Genomic DNA, 17,755 nt, shown 5'->3' on the forward strand with positions numbered 1-17,755 from the left:
AGTCCCTCGCTGCAGTGATCCTGTTGCCAGCAGGAATCACTGTAAAATAAAAAACCTAGCTAAACTTTCTCTAAGCAGCTCTTTAGGAGAGCCACCTAGATTGCACCCTTCTCGGCCGGGCACAAAAATCTAACTGGAGTCTGGAGGAGGGTCATAGGGGGAGGAGCCAGTGCACACCACCTGATCGGAAAAAGCTTTACTTTTTGTGCCCTGTCTCCTGCGGAGCCGCTATTCCCCATGGTCCTTTCAGGAACCCCAGCATCCACTAGGACGATAGAGAAACTCTGTATGGGGGAAAGAGATCCTTAAGAGAATTTATTTTCTATAAAATTTGGTGAGGCTGGTTGTTTTTTTGGTAACCAGTCATTTCTTGTGTGAGGGGTGGGGGTGGGACTGGATTGTAAGAGAAACCAACGATTGCTTACATAGAGTGAATAAAATCTACATGCTGTACAAAAATAACCGGCTCTTTATTTTTATCGGCGTTTCAAAAAGTATAAAACGTGTCTCTTAGTGGCATAACAGTCACCTTACATAAGAGTTTCTCAGATTCTTAACTGTAACTGTATTCCCAGCATCCTCTCCATGAACAGTCGCACCAATCAGGACATGAATCAGAAGTTACTCTTTGCATGTTTCCATATTTCTAGGAAAGTCTGTCTCGTGCCAAGTCACTGAGATAGATTGATGTATTTTGCTTGCAGCTTTAGGTCATATCCCAAGACGACTATGCCTTATCTTACAGACTACTGATGGTCCGACTGTCCCCGACAACTTCAAAGACTCTATTGCATAATAGTCTACTATTCTCGTACATAGCAGGAGATAACTGATCTAAAGACGTGGCTGAAAAGCACTGCTCAAGGTTAAAGCAATGCATGTAAAAGCTTTGCAGTGGAAAGCCGTGGTAAGACGGAACAGACAATTTTGTCTCCATGCTTTATGTATGAAAGTTCTGCCATGAAGACCACCAACTCGACAACAGTGACGGCTGTACCTCCTCCTCCTCCTCCTCTGGTACTCACTGCTTGGTCTTCAGTTTTTTGAGCGGCCTTTCTTCCTCATCTTCCAGGGATGACAAGAGGTTGGGGCAAAGCTTCTGCGCCACTTTCCACGTCCACAGACACAGCTCCACGCGGTGCGGTGTCCACTTCTCCCCTGATGCTGCAAAGGGAATATAATCTCATTCAAGGGATTATTGGGTGCATAATTGTTACCGTTTTTATAAAAGGAGTGCCCATCATCACATGGCTAATCAATGGGTGGTTGCCTCTGAGGAGTAACGGGCTACAGGGGATATATATTTGACATGACTGTATATACATTCTGCATGGTTTACAGTCATTTAAGAAGAATATGAGCTGCTATATCAAATAATGTAAACTACATTGACAGACCGGGGTTGTAAAACAGTCACACAACCAGTGTGGTGGGGCTATTAGTCAGAATCTCCCTGTACTTCCTCAGCTACATCCCCAGTGTCTCTCTGTAGCATAGCACACACAATCCGAAACGCAGAACCCCCCAATCACCTGTGTTCAGAGACTCAGACTTCCGGCGTAATTCCTCCAGGTATCTCAGGTAATGTTTCAGGTTGTACTGGATGGGAGACAGACCAGGGACACTCTCCACCGCCTCATCTGCCATAAAAGCCGTCAGCTCTGGGGCGCCAGCAGCCAGAACTGCTATACAGGGACATACATACAGGAACGCTATGTCACAAACCGTTTGGCATTATATATGCCGTAGTCTTGCTATACAACTGAATATATTTTATCGTCCAGACATTTCAGCCTCAGAAAGGCTCGGTGCCATTAGAGAGGAAATCTAGTGCGCACCTAAAAAATGCCTCCCCTACACTCACAACTTCAGCTTGAGCAACTCAGGCTTTGAATCCTTCCTTTATATATTTATAAAAAATAATAATAGCAAGTCTATATAACACAAACCGCACATTGGGGGGGGTCATTCAGAGTTAATCGTTCGCTAGCTACTTTTTGCAGCGCTGCGATCAGATAGTCACCGCCTATGGGGGAGTGTATTTTAGCTTTGCGAGCGTGCAAACGCTTTTGCAGCTGACGGCACAAAAAAGTTTTCTGCAGTTTCTGAGTAGCTCTGGACTTACTCAGCCGCTACGATCACTTCAGTCTTTTTGGTCCCGGAATTGACGTCAGACACCCGCCCTGCAAACGCTTGGACACGCCTGCGTTTTGCCAAACACTCCCAGAAAACAGTCAGTTGACAACCACAAACGCCTTCTTCCTGTCAATCTCCTTGCGATCGGCTGTGCGAATGGATTCTTCGTTAAATCCATCGCCCAGCACCGATCCTCTTTATACCCGTACGACACGCCTGCGCAATGCGGTGCATACGCATGGGCAAGTTTGCCGAGGTTTAACTTGATCGCAGCACTGCAAAAAGTTGCTAGGTGAACGATCAACTCGGAATGACCCCCATTATGCTCAGTGGTCCATTAAATGCATGCTCTATAACAGTGGTTATGAAACTTGGTCCTCGGAACCCCAAACAGTTCTTGTTTTCCAGGTCACCCAGCAGGAACACAGGTGTACTCATTACTCACTGACATTTCCCAGGTCACCCAGCAGGTGCACAGGTGTAGTTATTAGTCACTGACACATTTCCCAGGTCACCCAGCAGGTGCACAGGTGTAGTTATTAGTCACTGACACATTTCCCAGGTCACCCAGCAGGTGCACAGGTGTAGTTATTAGTCACTGACACATTTCCCAGGTCACCCAGCAGGTGCACAGGTGTAGTTATTAGTCACTGACACATTTCCCAGGTCACCCAGCAGGTGCACAGGTGTAGTTATTAGTCACTGACACATTATCCGGGTCACCCAGCAGGAACACAGGTGTACTCATTACTCAGTAACACATTTCCCATCACCCGGCAGGAGCACAGGTGTACATATTACTCAGTGACAAATTTCCCGGGTCACCCTGCAGGAGCACAGGTGTAGTCATTACTCACTGGTACATTTCCCAGGTCACCCAGCAGGAGCACAGGTGTAGTCATTACTCACTTTTGAAAAGATCCACAGTTGGATTTAATTATTTCACTTTCAATTCTGTGAAAAGACCTGGAAAACGGGAACTATTTGGGGTCCTCAGGACAAAGTTTAAGAACATATGATGTTTAACAGGTCTTCCCAACCTCGGTCCTCAAACTAACAAGCAGGTTCTAGTGATATCCATGCTTCACCACAGATGGTTAAATCACAATAACTGAAGTACTAATTAAGTCACCTGTGCTCAAGCATGGATATCACCAAAACCTGGACTGTCAGTGTACCTTGATGACCGAGGTTGGGAATGCTTGCTCTATAAGCTATACCTGCCGGTGGAGGCCATCTTGTGAGCTGAACCAGTATTCACGAAGTCAATAGGTGCACCACTGAGGCATGAGGGACAAAATGCCTCAGAGATGCCACTAGTACCTAGTGAATTACATATTTAATGAACAATAGTTCAGCATGCAAAATGCTTTTTTTATTCTTATTTTTCTATTGAAATTGCCTATTCTGAATTCATTAAATGGAAAATAAAGGTCTTTATAGTTAATTATTACATTTGAAAAGAAGCATGAGAATCAGGAGCAGTATTATCTCACTGTAAAAAGGCAGAATATGGCAGCCATGAGGTACATATAGCATTTATTCAGCTCCCAATTGGCTCATGCTCACCTGACGCAGTGGCGGGCCCGATGCCCTTCAACTGGCAGAGCTCACTGATGGCTGCGGACACGTTGGGCAGGAGCTGGAAGGCTTTCCTGGTGCAGCTCTCTACCACGCTCTCCGGGTTAGAGGACGCCATCTGCTGCAAGCGAGGACGGAACTTCCCTCTCTGTCCAATCAAAAATTAAAGAGAGGTTAGCTGACCCAGAACCACTTACAGGAGTCCAAGATGGCTGTCTGGGTCAAACTGATATATTTTATACAGTCTGACAGAAATGCCAGACAGATCCCTGTAAATCAATAGCTAACCTGTAACTTCCACTCCATCAGTTTCACCAGCTCATCCCGTGTTAGTGACTTCTCAGGCCGAGCGGTAATGCAGGAAGGCAGCTCCTTCTGATACCTAAATGGTTGATTATGTATCAGGAATATTACATGCCCATCACGTTATTATACAGACTTTGGGGTATATTCAATTAAAGTCGAAAACTTCCGTCTGTCGAAAAGATAGCAGTTTTCGACTTTTTAAGGTCGAAACGTGATTCGACCTATTCAAAGCTTTTCGACAAGTCGAGGCATTCGACTTGTCGAAAAGCACGTGGATCGGCGGAATAGCTGCCGATCCACGTGTTGATGTCGAAAGCTGGGCCAAATCAGACAGGTTTTGGCCCCCTTTTCGACCATCTCAATCCGACATCAAAATGATGTCGGAATGAGATGGACCCAGAGGAGGCGAGGGGGGGCGAGCCGTGGGGGGACAGCCAGCGGCATCCAGAGGAGATCAACTCTACAGTAGCGCTGCAGCTGGATGTCACTCACCCGCCCGACCTCACGGCAGCTTCCAACCGGCTCCAGCACGCTGCTGGAGCCGAGTGTAAGCTGCCGTGAGGTCGGGCGGCCGAGCGACATCCAGCTGCAGTGCTACTGTAGCGTTGATCTCCTCTGGATGCTGCCGGCTGTCCCCCCACGCCTCGCCCCCTCTGGGTCCCATCTAAATTCGACTTGAAAAAGTCGAATTTTAGATGGGATTGAATAGGGGTTGTCGGATCCATTCCGACAAATACATGTCGGAATGGATCCGACTTTAATTGAATATACCCCTTTATATCTTACACTCTATATGCAATAAGGAGTCATAAAACCTTTTCCTATGAATTACGGCTCAAGACTTCAAATAAAAAGCCTGAACAGGAAATATTTTCACCATTTACTACCCACACAGTCACTAGTTTGCTAGTGTGTGGTACAAAACGTTGACGGAATGTCGACAAAGCATTTTTCATGCATTTAAGCCCCTAACCCTACCAAAAGTTGTCAACATCCTGTCCATGTCAACATTCTGGGGATGTCATTCAGAATGTCGATAATTTGACTACATACCTTGTTATAACAGAGCCGACGGTGCTTCCTGTACCTTACTCAGCGCGGGCGTACTGTAAGACACCCAGAGAAAGAGCTAGATTTCCAGATCTCCTCTAATAATAATATGACTCTGGCCTGCAAGGTGCTCTATGGATATTATGTGCTGTACATTCATCACCTTAGTGTGTCATTGCATACATCACACAATACTGCGGTCAGACAGCACCTTGGAGACTCAAACGTCCAAATCCACAAAATGTCCAGAGAGCGTGTTCGTATAGAGAACAGACTCAAGCCCATAAAATGGCTGCCTGCAGGTGACAGGGACGCTATCAGCCTCCAACTCACCATTTGTCCAGCTCTAGTAACCGACTTTGTTTGGCCCCCTTCGAAGCCACGACATCCCAGTAAACATCCGAGACACGCTGCCACGTTTTAGGATCGTTGCACTGAAAGAGGCCGGATGTCAGCGCCATTTCCCTGTTTTCTGTGGAGAGAAGAGAAAGCGAGATGATGATTTTAGCTTAAAATGCCCCACACATTTCATATCACAGACAAGTTCTGTATTGACAGTGCCGCCATGTTACCCAGTTACACACAGTGGAGGTGGCCATTTTGTTGGCTGGAGCAATATTAAGCCTGTGGAATCTACAAGGAACCAGAGACATTACTGAGGCATGAGGCACAAAATTATACCTCAGTGGTGTCTCCGGTCTGTGGCTTTAGCATTCATGCACACTGTAATACTGATTTAATACGCCACCATTAGTTGTACCAGTCCTATGGCAGGTGAGGGTTCTTTGTCGGACCACGGTTTGGGTGCCTGTGAATGTAGCTGCCTGCATTGACACCCCTATCACTTGCCCACTGAATGGACAATTTTTGTGTGCACTTCTAGTCACCGAACAGGAACACCCATCCCGTTTCCACCATATTTTTGATACCATCTCACATAATCGCAACAGCGCCCCTATGTGTACACTCTGTGTAACGCATGTGCCGTAGGGGTCATCAGAAATGCTTGTTGAAAAGGATAACATCATGAAGCATGAGGACAGTTCATTACAATGCAGACCGGACCCCTAACAACCGATTTTATGCAGGTACAATTACTGGGCAGACTAACTGAACCAACAAATCACGACACACGACATTCAGATACACATTTAGTATATACAGATGCAGACCCATACTTCCCAACATGAACCTCTCCAGGAGGAACACAATGCTCTGCTTCTGGACTTTTCTCTTAATTTATGATTGCTGACACCTGTGTTGAACAGGTTAATGGATGAGAAAGGTGTTTCAGCACAGGTGATGGCAATCATACATTAAGAGGAAAGTCCAGGAGCAGAGCATTCTGTCCCTCCTGGAGAGGGTCATGTTGGGAGGTATGCAGACCATACTTGCCTGCTCTCCAGAAAACTGCGTAGCACTCCCGAGCCGCCCGTAAAAGTGGGCAAGTCTCCCGGATCTGGCCTCCAATGTCCGCACACTCCTTGCAGTCGGGGTGGGGGGAGAGGCGGGGGTCATGGTGCGATTCATGCTAAATTGTGTTATAACCTCATCGCCCCTTTGTTTAGCGGGGGCGGGGCAGCAATGATGCATCCGTGCCCCCGCACCGCACACCTAGGCTGATGCCACTCTCCCTGCTGTGCCAACCTAGCTGCCCCCTGCCAGAAAGTTGGTAAATATACCTTAAAATGGTGCCTGTGTGTCCGGTGCATTTGGACTCTAACAACGGGAAAACATGTCATCTTCATTGTGCCTAGAACTTCTCATAACAATGCCAGGAGCAGAACACGAGTAGTTTGCTTGGCAATAAATGGATATGGCAATTAGATGCACCTCTAACAGTAAATTACTATAATACAAATGCTTTTGTCTGTAGTGCATCCAGTATGACACAACTATAAAGTATACACACTTTTCCCTACCTATCCCTTTATCAACTGCGCTGAAATGCTGATATTGTCCGTCCACATCACATGCAATCAAATTCTCATTCATAAATGATCCCGCTGTATTAATCTCTCAGGGAGTTTTATGTGCACAAGTCTAGCAAATAAAGAATTCGGGCCATGGATATAGGACCACCGGAGTAAAAGGTAAGGTCATTAGAAATGCTCCTTTAGGAACGTCCAGTCCCATTGTAGTTGGTCAGCAGAACGACCAGCTGAAATCACTATGTTGTTAACCCAAACTCCGATCTGTAGCTCTTGCTTTTTAGAACCTGTCCATCCCAAAATAAAAGCAATAAACACAACTGAAAGATCTCGCCACTCCGTGCACGGTCAGTGTTCTTATAAGACACAAAGGTTTCAGAGGTACGAGTACCAATATTCCATCTGTAATCCTGTGTGGGTATAGAGAGCGCTCGGTACGGAATAAATCATATTTCCCGCTATTAGTTATAAGTCACCCACGCATTTCCTATTCTGATGCGTTTCTTTGCTCCCACAATATCATCAGAAGAATGATTACAGTTCTCCCTTCCAAACTATTTCAATTATGTTGACCCAGTTGGAAGCCTTCAATAATCAATCAACACCTGGATCAAGCTTAGTGACCACAGACAAAATATTCCTATTTAGCAGTTTGGTTCATTTGGAATATACTTGATAAAAAGGAAGCTACGACAATCAGAATGTTAATTCCTTTTAACAGAAACCCCATGAAAGCATTCTTTACGTATCCACTCTCTCATTCTTAGTGGTATACATCTTTAACCATATGAGGTAGAGGTAGAGTTTGAATTTAGTAATATAAATAATAAGAATTTACTTACCGATAATTCTATTTCTCATAGTCCGTAGTGGATGCTGGGAACTCCGAAAGGACCATGGGGAATAGCGGCTCCGCAGGAGACTGGGCACAAAAGTAAAAGCTTTAGGACTAGCTGGTGTGCACTGGCTCCTCCCCCTATGACCCTCCTCCAAGCCTCAGTTAGGATACTGTGCCCGGACGAGCGTACACAATAAGGAAGGATTTAGAATCCCGGGTAAGACTCATACCAGCCACACCAATCACACCGTACAACCTGTGATCTGAACCCAGTTAACAGCATGATAACAGAGGAGCCTCTGAAAAGATGGCTCACAACAATAATAACCCGATTTTTGTAACTATGTACAAGTATTGCAGACAATCCGCACTTGGGATGGGCGCCCAGCATCCACTACGGACTATGAGAAATAGAATTATCGGTAAGTAAATTCTTATTTTCTCTGACGTCCTAGTGGATGCTGGGAACTCCGAAAGGACCATGGGGATTATACCAAAGCTCCCAAACGGGCGGGAGAGTGCGGATGACTCTGCAGCACCGAATGAGAGAACTCCAGGTCCTCCTCAGCCAGGGTATCAAATTTGTAGAAATTAGCAAACGTGTTTGCCCCTGACCAAGTAGCTGCTCTGCAAAGTTGTAAAGCCGAGACCCCTCGGGCAGCCGCCCAAGATGAGCCCACTTTCCTTGTGGAATGGGCTTTTACAGATTTTGTCTGTGGCAGGCCCGCCACAGAATGTGCAAGCTGAATTGTACTACAAATCCAACGAGCAATAGTCTGCTTAGAAGCAGGAGCACCCAGCTTGTTGGGTGCATATAGGATAAACAGCGAGTCAGATTTTCTGACTCCAGCCGTCCTGGAAACATATATTTTCAGGGCCCTGACTACGTCCAGCAACTTGGAATCCTCCAAGTCCCTAGTAGCCGCAGGTACCACAATAGGCTGGTTTAAGTGAAACGCTGAAACCACCTTAGGGAGAAATTGAGGACGAGTCCTCAATTCTGCCCTGTCCGTATGAAAAATTAGGTAAGGGCTTTTATAGGATAAAGCCGCCAATTCTGAGACACGCCTGGCTGAAGCCAGGGCTAACAGCATTACCACTTTCCATGTGAGATATTTTAAGTCCACAGTGGTGAGTGGTTCAAACCAATGTGATTTTAGGAAACCCAAAACTACATTGAGATCCCAAGGTGCCACTGGAAGCACAAAAGGAGGCTGTATATGCAGTACCCCCTTGACAAACGTCTGAACTTCAGGGACTGAAGCTAGTTCTTTCTGGAAGAAAATCGACAGGGCCGAAATTTGAACCTTAATGGACCCTAATTTTAGGCCCATAGACAGTCCTGTTTGCAGGAAATGCAGGAAACGACCCAGTTGAAATTCCTCTGTAGGGGCCTTCCTGGCCTCACACCACGCAACATATTTACGCCAAATACGGTGATAATGTTGCACAGTTACATCCTTCCTGGCTTTGATCAGGGTAGGGATGACTTCATCCGGAATGCCTTTTTCCTTCAGGATCCGGCGTTCAACCGCCATGCCGTCAAACGCAGCCGCGGTAAGTCTTGGAACAGACAGGGTCCCTGCTGGAGCAGGTCCTTTCTTAGAGGTAGAGGCCACGGGTCCTCCGTGAGCATCTCTTGAAGTTCCGGGTACCAAGTCCTTCTTGGCCAATCCGGAGCCACGAGTATAGATCTTACTCCTCTCCTTCTTATGATTCTCAGTACCTTGGGTATGAGAGGCAGAGGAGGGAACACATACACTGACTGGTACCCCCACGGTGTTACCAGAGCGTCCACAGCTATTGCCTGAGGGTCCCTTGACCTGGCGCAATATCTGTCTAGTTTTTTGTTGAGGCGGGACGCCATCATGTCCACCTTTGGTTTTTCCCAACGGTTCACAATCATGTGGAAGACTTCTGGGTGAAGTCCCCACTCCCCCGGGTGGAGGTCGTGTCTGCTGAGGAAGTCTGCTTCCCAGTTGTCCACTCCCGGAATGAACACTGCTGACAGTGCTATCACATGATTTTCCGCCCAGCGAAGAATCCTTGCAACTTCCGTCATTGCCCTCCTGCTTCTTGTGCCGCCCTGTCTGTTTACGTGGGCGACTGCCGTGATGTTGTCCGACTGGATCAACACCGGCTGACCCTGAAGCAGAGGCCTTGCTTGACTTAGGGCATTGTAAATGGCCCTTAGTTCCAGGATATTTATGTGAAATGACGTTTCCATGCTTGACCACAAGCCCTGGAAATTTCTTCCCTGTGTGACTGCTCCCCAGCCTCTCAGGCTGGCATCCGTGGTCACCAGGACCCAGTCCTGAATGCCGAATCTGCGGCCCTCTAGAAGATGAGCACTCTGCAACCACCACAGGAGAGACACCCTTGTCCTTGGAGACAGGGTTATCCGCTGATGCATCTGAAGATGCGATCCGGACCATTTGTCCAGCAAATCCCACTGAAAAGTTCTTGCGTGGAATCTGCCGAATGGAATCGCTTCGTAAGAAGCCACCATTTTTCCCAGGACCCTTGTGCATTGATGCACTGACACTTGGCCTGGTTTTAGGAGGTTCCTGACTAGCTCGGATAACTCCCTGGCTTTCTCCTCCGGGAGAAACACCTTTTTCTGGACTGTGTCCAGAATCATCCCTAGAAACAGCAGACGTGTCGTCGGAATCAGCTGCGATTTTGGAATATTTAGAATCCACCCGTGCTGTCGTAGTACTACTTGAGATAGTGCTACTCCGACCTCTAACTGTTCCCTGGACCTTGCCCTTATCAGGAGATCGTCCAAGTAAGGGATAATTAAGACGCCTTTTCTTCGAAGAAGAATCATCATTTCGGCCATTACCTTGGTAAAGACCCGGGGTGCCGTGGACAATCCAAACGGCAGCGTCTGAAACTGATAATGACAGTTCTGTACCACAAACCTGAGGTACCCTTGGTGAGAAGGGCAAATTGGGACATGGAGGTAAGCATTCTTGATGTCCAGAGACACCATATAGTCCCCTTCTTCCAGGTTCGCTATCACTGCTCTGAGTGACTCCATCTTGAATTTGAACCTTTGTATGTAAGTGTTCAAGGATTTCAGATTTAAAATAGGTCTCACCGAGCCGTCCGGCTTCGGTACCACAAACAGCGTGGAATAATACCCCTTTCCCTGTTGTAGGAGGGGTACCTTGATTATCACCTGCTGGGAATACAGCTTGTGAATGGCTTCCAATACCGCCTCCCTGTCGGAGGGAGACGTTGGTAAAGCAGACTTCAGGAACCGGCGAGGGGGAGACGTCTCGAATTCCAATTTGTACCCCTGAGATACTACCTGCAGGATCCAGGGGTCCACTTGCGAGTGAGCCCACTGCGCGCTGAAATTCTTGAGACGGGCCCCCACCGTGCCTGAGTCCGCTTGTAAGGCCCCAGCGTCATGCTGAGGACTTGGCAGAAGCGGGGGAGGGCTTCTGTTCCTGGGAAGAGGCTGCCTGCTGCAGTCTTTTTCCCCTTCCTCTGCCCCGGGGCAGATTTCCATATGCCGTTTGGAATCCGCATCACCTGACCACTGTCGCGTCCATAACCCTCTTCTGGCAGAAATGGACAGCGCACTTACTCTTGATGCCAGAGTGCAAATATCCCTCTGTGCATCTCGCATATATAGAAATGCATCCTTTAAATGCTCTATAGTCAATAATATACTGTCCCTGTCCAGGGTATCAATATTTTCAGTCAGGGAATCCGACCAAGCCACCCCAGCACTGCACATCCAGGCTGAGGCGATTGCTGGTCGCAGTATAATACCAGTATGTGTGTATATACTTTTAAGGATATTTTCCAGCTTCCTATCAGCTGGTTCCTTGAGGGCGGCCGTATCTGGAGACGGTAACGCCACTTGTTTTGATAAGCGTGTGAGCGCCTTATCTACCCTAGGGGGTGTTTCCCAACGCGCCCTAACCTCTGGCGGGAAAGGGTATAATGCCAATAATTTTTTAGAAATTAGCAGTTTTTTATCGGGGGAAACCCACGCTTCATCACACACCTCATTTAATTCATCTGATTCAGGAAAAACTACGGGTAGTTTTTTCACACCCCACATAATACCCTTTTTTGTGGTACTTGTAGTATCAGAAATGTTCAAAACCTCCTTCATTGCCGTGATCATGTAACGTGTGGCCCTACTGGAAAATACGTTTGTTTCCTCACCGTCGACACTGGAGTCAGTGTCCGTGTCTGGGTCTGTGTCGACCATCTGAGGTAACGGGCGCTTTAGAGCCCCCGACGGTGTTTGAGACGCCTGTACAGGTAATAACTGATTTGCCGGCTGTCTCATGTCGTCAACAGTCTTTTGTAAAGTGCTGACGCTATCACGTAATTCCTTCCATAAGACCATCCAGTCAGGTGTCGACTCCCTAGGGGGTGACATCACTATTACAGGCAATTGCTCCGCCTCCATACCATTTTCCTCCTCATACATTTCGACACAACGTACCGACACACAGCACACACACAGGGAATGCTCTGATAGAGGACAGGACCCCACTAGCCCTTTGGGGAGACAGAGGGAGAGTTTGCCAGCACACACCAGAGCGCTATATATATATACAGGGATAACCTTATATAAGTGTTTTTCCCTTATATAGCTGCTGTATTGATTTATCTGCCAAATTAGTGCCCCCCCTCTCTTGTTTTACCCTGTTTCTGTAGTGCAGGACTGCAGGGGAGAGTCAGGGAGCTTCCCTCCAACGGAGCTGTGAGGGAAAATGGCGCCAGTGTGCTGAGGAGATAGGCTCCGCCCCCTTCTCGGCGGCCTTTCTCCCGCTTTTTTAAGGAAAAACTGGCAGGGGTTAAATGCATCCATATAGCCCAGGAGCTATATGTGATGTATTTTTTGCCATCTAAGGTATTTTTATTGCGTCTCAGGGCGCCCCCCCCCCAGCGCCCTGCACCCTCAGTGACCGGAGTGTGAAGTGTGCTGAGAGCAATGGCGCACAGCTGCGGTGCTGTGCGCTACCTTATTGAAGACAGGACGTCTTCTGCCGCCGATTTTCCGGACCTCTTCTGCTCTTCTGGCTCTGTAAGGGGGACGGCGGCGCGGCTCTTGGACCCATCCATGGCTGGGCCTGTGATCGTCCCTCTGGAGCTAATGTCCAGTAGCCTAAGAAGCCCAATCCACTCTGCACGCAGGTGAGTTCGCTTCTTCTCCCCTTAGTCCCTCGATGCAGTGAGCCTGTTGCCAGCAGGACTTACTGAAAATAAAAAAACCTAATTTAAACTTTTACTCTAAGCAGCTCAGGAGAGCCACCTAGATAGCACCCTTCTCGTTCGGGCACAAAAATCTAACTGAGGCTTGGAGGAGGGTCATAGGGGGGAGGAGCCAGTGCACACCAGCTAGTCCTAAAGCTTTTACTTTTGTGCCCAGTCTCCTGCGGAGCCGCTATTCCCCATGGTCCTTTCGGAGTTCCCAGCATCCACTAGGACGTCAGAGAAAATGGGCTATCGAACTGTATTTATTGCAGTCATCACTGTAGATGACAAGAATGTAAACATGTATCATATGCCAGTAATAAGGCTGGGTACCTCGTTAACTCACGGGAGCGCGCATCGTTAACAATATAGGGTATGGGTCTTCAACCTGCGGCCCTCCAGCTGCTGTGGAACTACACATTCCAGCAAGCCCTGCCACAGTTTTGCTATTAAGGCATGCTGGGATGTGTAGTTTCACAGCAACCGGAAGGCCACAGGTTGAAGACCCATGATACAGGGTATAAACACTTGCCGATGTGTATGACATATTGGGTGCACATCGGCAAGTGTTTACCCAGCCTAAGTGTAGCCACGTAATCTTTATACAGTGTGAGGCAAAAATACTCCCAGATTTTAAAAGTTAACAAAGAAGGCCTGGTAACTGCTGTCACAATCTTAGTACATAATGTAAACGTGCATGGAATACAGTTTATGTCACTTGGTTATGAATATGATATAGCCCAGATGGTGGTCTTCATTCGTGATGCACATTTGTAGTAGATTTCTGAAGTTGTGCATCACTCCGCGGCTCATTTCCGGTGTTATCGCTACAATCTTCCTGATGAAGCTCACGTTCATCTGTCTGGCTACCTTACCAAGCAGTTACTGGACAGAAAACTTCCTCAGCTTCATGAGAGGCCTCTAGACAGCCAGCAGGGCCACCTGATAACTGAGGCCTACACACGTCCACCAAGAACCATTAATGAGCTGAATGCTGCTATACGCCAAGAAATGAGCATATCCTATTCAAAACCGCACACTTTGTACGACGCTGCAGACGCTTTGTGGCACCTTAGACATTTAAGCTGTTACTTACATGAATATTGGTAGTAATAATAGCAGACACCTAATTAGACAGAAATGCATAAAGTTTACTCTACGGTGACTTAGAAATAATAATAATAATAATAATAATAGCATGCACCTAAGAAGACAGAAATACATGCAAATTCCAATGGTGTCTAATCTAGCCTACATACATCAGAGCTGCTCTCACCCACACTGTAACTGCATTCACCACCACACTGCTGCCCAGCTCAGGAGTATACTAAAGAGCCTATGTCAAGTAGTCAAACACCTCATTGGTCCTTACGCCGCTCAATCAAGCAGCTATCCAATCACAGCTCAAGAATGGCGCGGCGCTAGAGACCAATCTGCGCGACGTTTCCGTCTCCTCAGGCAGCAGCCATTTTCCCAAAGACGCCCTCCCTCCAAGGTAATATAATGTTGGTCTTCGGTATAATGTCCCCCCAGCCGCCGCAGCTCAGTACTGGGGACACTATTTTAAGACAAGTGTGTGATAACTTCTGACACACTGTATCTGCTGTACGGAGGAGAAGAGGACGGACGGGGCCGGATGTTCCGGTTGGGGTTTAGCAGTTGGGGGCCCGAGCTGTGTCAGTGCGGGAGACAGGAACATCTCATCCCGGGAGGAGGGGGCTCTGTGTGCGTCCTTGGGGCCCGTCACGTCTGGGTGTGACTGGGGGAGGGTCCTGTCCCTGCTCCATGTATAAGGGGGTCACCTACTTACCTACACCTGCCCCATAGGTTATTATTTACAGCACTGGCGGGGTTATTCTGCATCATCAGTGCTGGGGTGCTATGGGAACATTAATCCCTATTAATATAGGAATATACAGCCAGGGGTAATTAGTCACCTTGTCTTACAGGGTATTGGGCAGCACCTGAGCCGCTGTACACTGGATTTAGGGGGATATTTGCTGTAATATTGTTATTTCTGTGACCGCCCTGCCGGTGTGGATAGACGGGCCACCTTGGGTGGACTGGAAGCAGAGAGCGAGGGGTTAATGTGGTATATTAGTGGACTGTTCCACACAGACGCATGCAGTAGTGCGATGTGGGGTGGTCTCGTGGTTGTCAGATTATAGGGGCGGTGGTATTTTATGTATGTGTGTGGTTTATGACATTATCTAGGACTTAAGTAGCTGTAGACAGTATTCCTGTGGAAGAGCCAAGTTTTTTTTTGGACAAGCTGAGAGAGCTTTATATATACATGTAACTGGGTCCCCTCTAGGCATAGGGGTCCCACACCGACAGTTAAATTGGGGGTGGCACCGAGCGTCCCGAGGTTTGGAGGGGTGACGTCCGGAGCCCCCGGCATGAAAGGGAAGGAAGAGAGTGGAAGCGGCGGTGGGCGCCCCTCCGGTGTCAGTGGGGGCCAAGGCGGGATTGGCGGGAGCCCGGAGAAAAGCGTCAGCGCCCAGGAGTTGAAGGAGCAGGGCAACCGGCTCTTTGTGGCTCGTAAATACTTAGAGGCTGTTTCCTGCTACAGCAAAGCCATTGTGAGTATGCACAGCCTGCCCTAAATCAGAGACTGTATCGCGTTCAGGGGTCTGTGCCCGAAGCCTTGGAGAGAGGTAAAGTACCAACCAATCAGCCCCTAACTGCCATGTTACAGGCTGTTTGAAAAATGACAGGAGCTGATTGGTTGGTACTTTGGTTACTTTATCTCTGTCCAAGGCTTAGTACATAAACGCCTTAATTTGCAAAGACCGTCAATGGCTGTATGTCATATAGCACCTAAAATTGTGCTGTTGCTACTTAGTAACTTGTGGGGTAGTTTTTAGGGTTTGCCATTGCTGAGCATTAATCTTGGCTTCTTATAAAGTTACTCAGTTCCTATTTACTGTGTAACTGCATAGTTGTGAATCTCCCTACTAAGTGGATGACAGGACACATGTATATTCGACATTAGTTGTGTTTGCTCTATGGCTGGCTTCTGATTTGGGTGTAAAGGAGGCTTTAATTGTGCTGTGTTGCCGTCCGAGGATTGGTAACGCTTCTCTTTCCCCCACCATCCAGACGCGGAACCCCTCCATTGCTGTGTATTACACTAACCGGGCCCTGTGTTACCTGAAGATGCAGCAGCTGGACAAGGCTTTGGCAGACTGCAAGCACTCTCTGGAGCTGGACTGCCAGTCAGTGAAAGCCCACTTCTTTCTGGGGCAGTGCCAGATGGAAATGGAGAACTATGATGAAGCCATCGCCAATCTGCAGAGAGGTAAGTCTGTACCAGGTCTGTCAGAAGAAGAGGTATCACCGGCTCTCTATCAGTGACTACAATAGTATATATCCTTTTAAATTGAGTAGAAGTACTGTGCAAACAAGATGGTTATCAGAATCAGCTTTATTGGCCAGGTGTACTCACGTACACTAGGAATTCTTTGTGGTACAATGCATCGCCAAGCAGCAACATGAAGGGGGAAATACATAGCATACGAAGGGGGAAGAACATAGCATACATTACACACATTACACGTATGAGTTGATACTGCACATTGTAACTACAATAGACTCAACATATTAGACATATTATACACGTAGGACTAAACACAAAGGCTGCTTGGCAGTGACCTCTAGTCTCCGGTGTTTGGCCAGGGCTTGGGTTTGTAAAATACGGATGACATTTGGTTTTGTGGGGATCCGTTCTGCACAATGCATTTGTACAGGAGAATGTTTGCATTATGGTGGTACTAGGTTGTTGTTTTAAAGTACCTCTGATACTAAACACTGGCCCCTTTTTGTATTTGTGTATTATAGATATTAACAGATAACTGCATAAAATGTTCTTGTTATATTATTTTGCCTAGTTTTATATTAAGTTGCTAGTAAGTTTACGGTTTCATACAGTTCCGTTGTTTGCTTTCTCTTTCCCGGAATCCCTTTCATCTCCTCTGAGCTCTCCTGCCAATCTAATTGACAGTAACGTAGTTTAGGGGTGTGGGCCAACAGCAAGCTGTGTGTGTCATCTTTGGGGCCGTGACCAGCTCCAAAAATGTGACAGAGAGTGAGACACGCCCCCTGTTTGGTAACAAGAGGGAGTAATCTACAACTATGTGTATGGTATACATTCCCCTGTGCTAGGTACAGCTAATCGCACTTGAGAGCAATGTCACCTTTACATGTAACAGCGATTTGTGGAGTGTTTCGGTGAGGACAATACTTTTTTTTTTTTTTGGTAAAGCTTTCGTAAAAACCTTCATAGTTGAGTTAATTGGGACTGTGCATCCATGTTCCCTGTTGTTGTGTGTCTGACACTTTTTAAACCCGGCAGCAGGTGCGGGCCTAGCTTCTGACTTCACGCCATCGCAATGGTTTGCCCATTGAGTATGATACCTGCAGTCATGGCTGTGCAGCAACTCAGCAGCCAGAAGATCGTTGCATTCAGACTATTCGATGGTGGCGAGCATCAGAAAGCCACCATCAAATGAAAATGACTAATGTTGGAAGAAAATATATATATATCAATTTTGTAAAACTGTGAAGTATCGATGTCCATCCCTATCCTGATTTTTGCTCTAGGTGACTAATCACATATGCAGCTACAGTATATCCTGGATTTTGCACATGAACCCAGGAGTTCCCGACCAGGGGTCATGGAGCT

At 47.3% G+C, this 17,755-nt stretch overlaps 2 protein-coding genes across 6 annotated transcripts in view; one reads left to right on the forward strand and one right to left on the reverse strand.

Annotated features, from left to right (window-relative positions):
• Positions 1–451: 451 nt before the first annotated feature.
• Positions 452–14,679, reverse strand: LOC134945643 (uncharacterized). 4 transcript variants are annotated; one of them, XM_063935074.1, is made up of 6 exons: positions 14,429–14,679; positions 5,407–5,545; positions 4,006–4,099; positions 3,706–3,865; positions 1,533–1,685; positions 452–1,164 (listed from the first exon to the last, which is right to left on the reverse strand). In XM_063935074.1, exons 2-6 carry the CDS (start codon positions 5,532–5,534, stop codon positions 1,022–1,024), a joined length of 678 nt encoding a protein of 225 aa, XP_063791144.1. In that variant the 5' UTR covers positions 5,535–5,545; positions 14,429–14,679; the 3' UTR covers positions 452–1,021. The 4 variants fall into 4 exon arrangements, with proteins under 4 accessions (XP_063791144.1, XP_063791143.1, XP_063791142.1 ...); XM_063935073.1 differs by having other exon boundaries at positions 14,352–14,431; XM_063935072.1 differs by having other exon boundaries at positions 14,348–14,431.
• The window catches only part of STUB1 (STIP1 homology and U-box containing protein 1), a 34,892-nt gene continuing 31,629 nt past the window's right edge, over positions 14,493–17,755 (forward strand). The window contains exons 1-2 of one of the 2 annotated variants that reach the window (XM_063935066.1): positions 14,493–14,566; positions 16,174–16,372. In XM_063935066.1, the coding sequence (XP_063791136.1) occupies positions 16,231–16,372 (142 nt within the window). In that variant the 5' untranslated portion in view covers positions 14,493–14,566; positions 16,174–16,230. Of the gene's footprint in view, positions 14,567–14,711; positions 15,654–16,173; positions 16,373–17,755 lie in introns of those variants that run through there. The other variant, XM_063935065.1, reaches the window with a different exon arrangement.

Source organism: Pseudophryne corroboree, chromosome 7 (assembly GCF_028390025.1).
Source record: "Pseudophryne corroboree isolate aPseCor3 chromosome 7, aPseCor3.hap2, whole genome shotgun sequence".
Taxonomy (NCBI): domain Eukaryota; kingdom Metazoa; phylum Chordata; class Amphibia; order Anura; family Myobatrachidae; genus Pseudophryne; species Pseudophryne corroboree.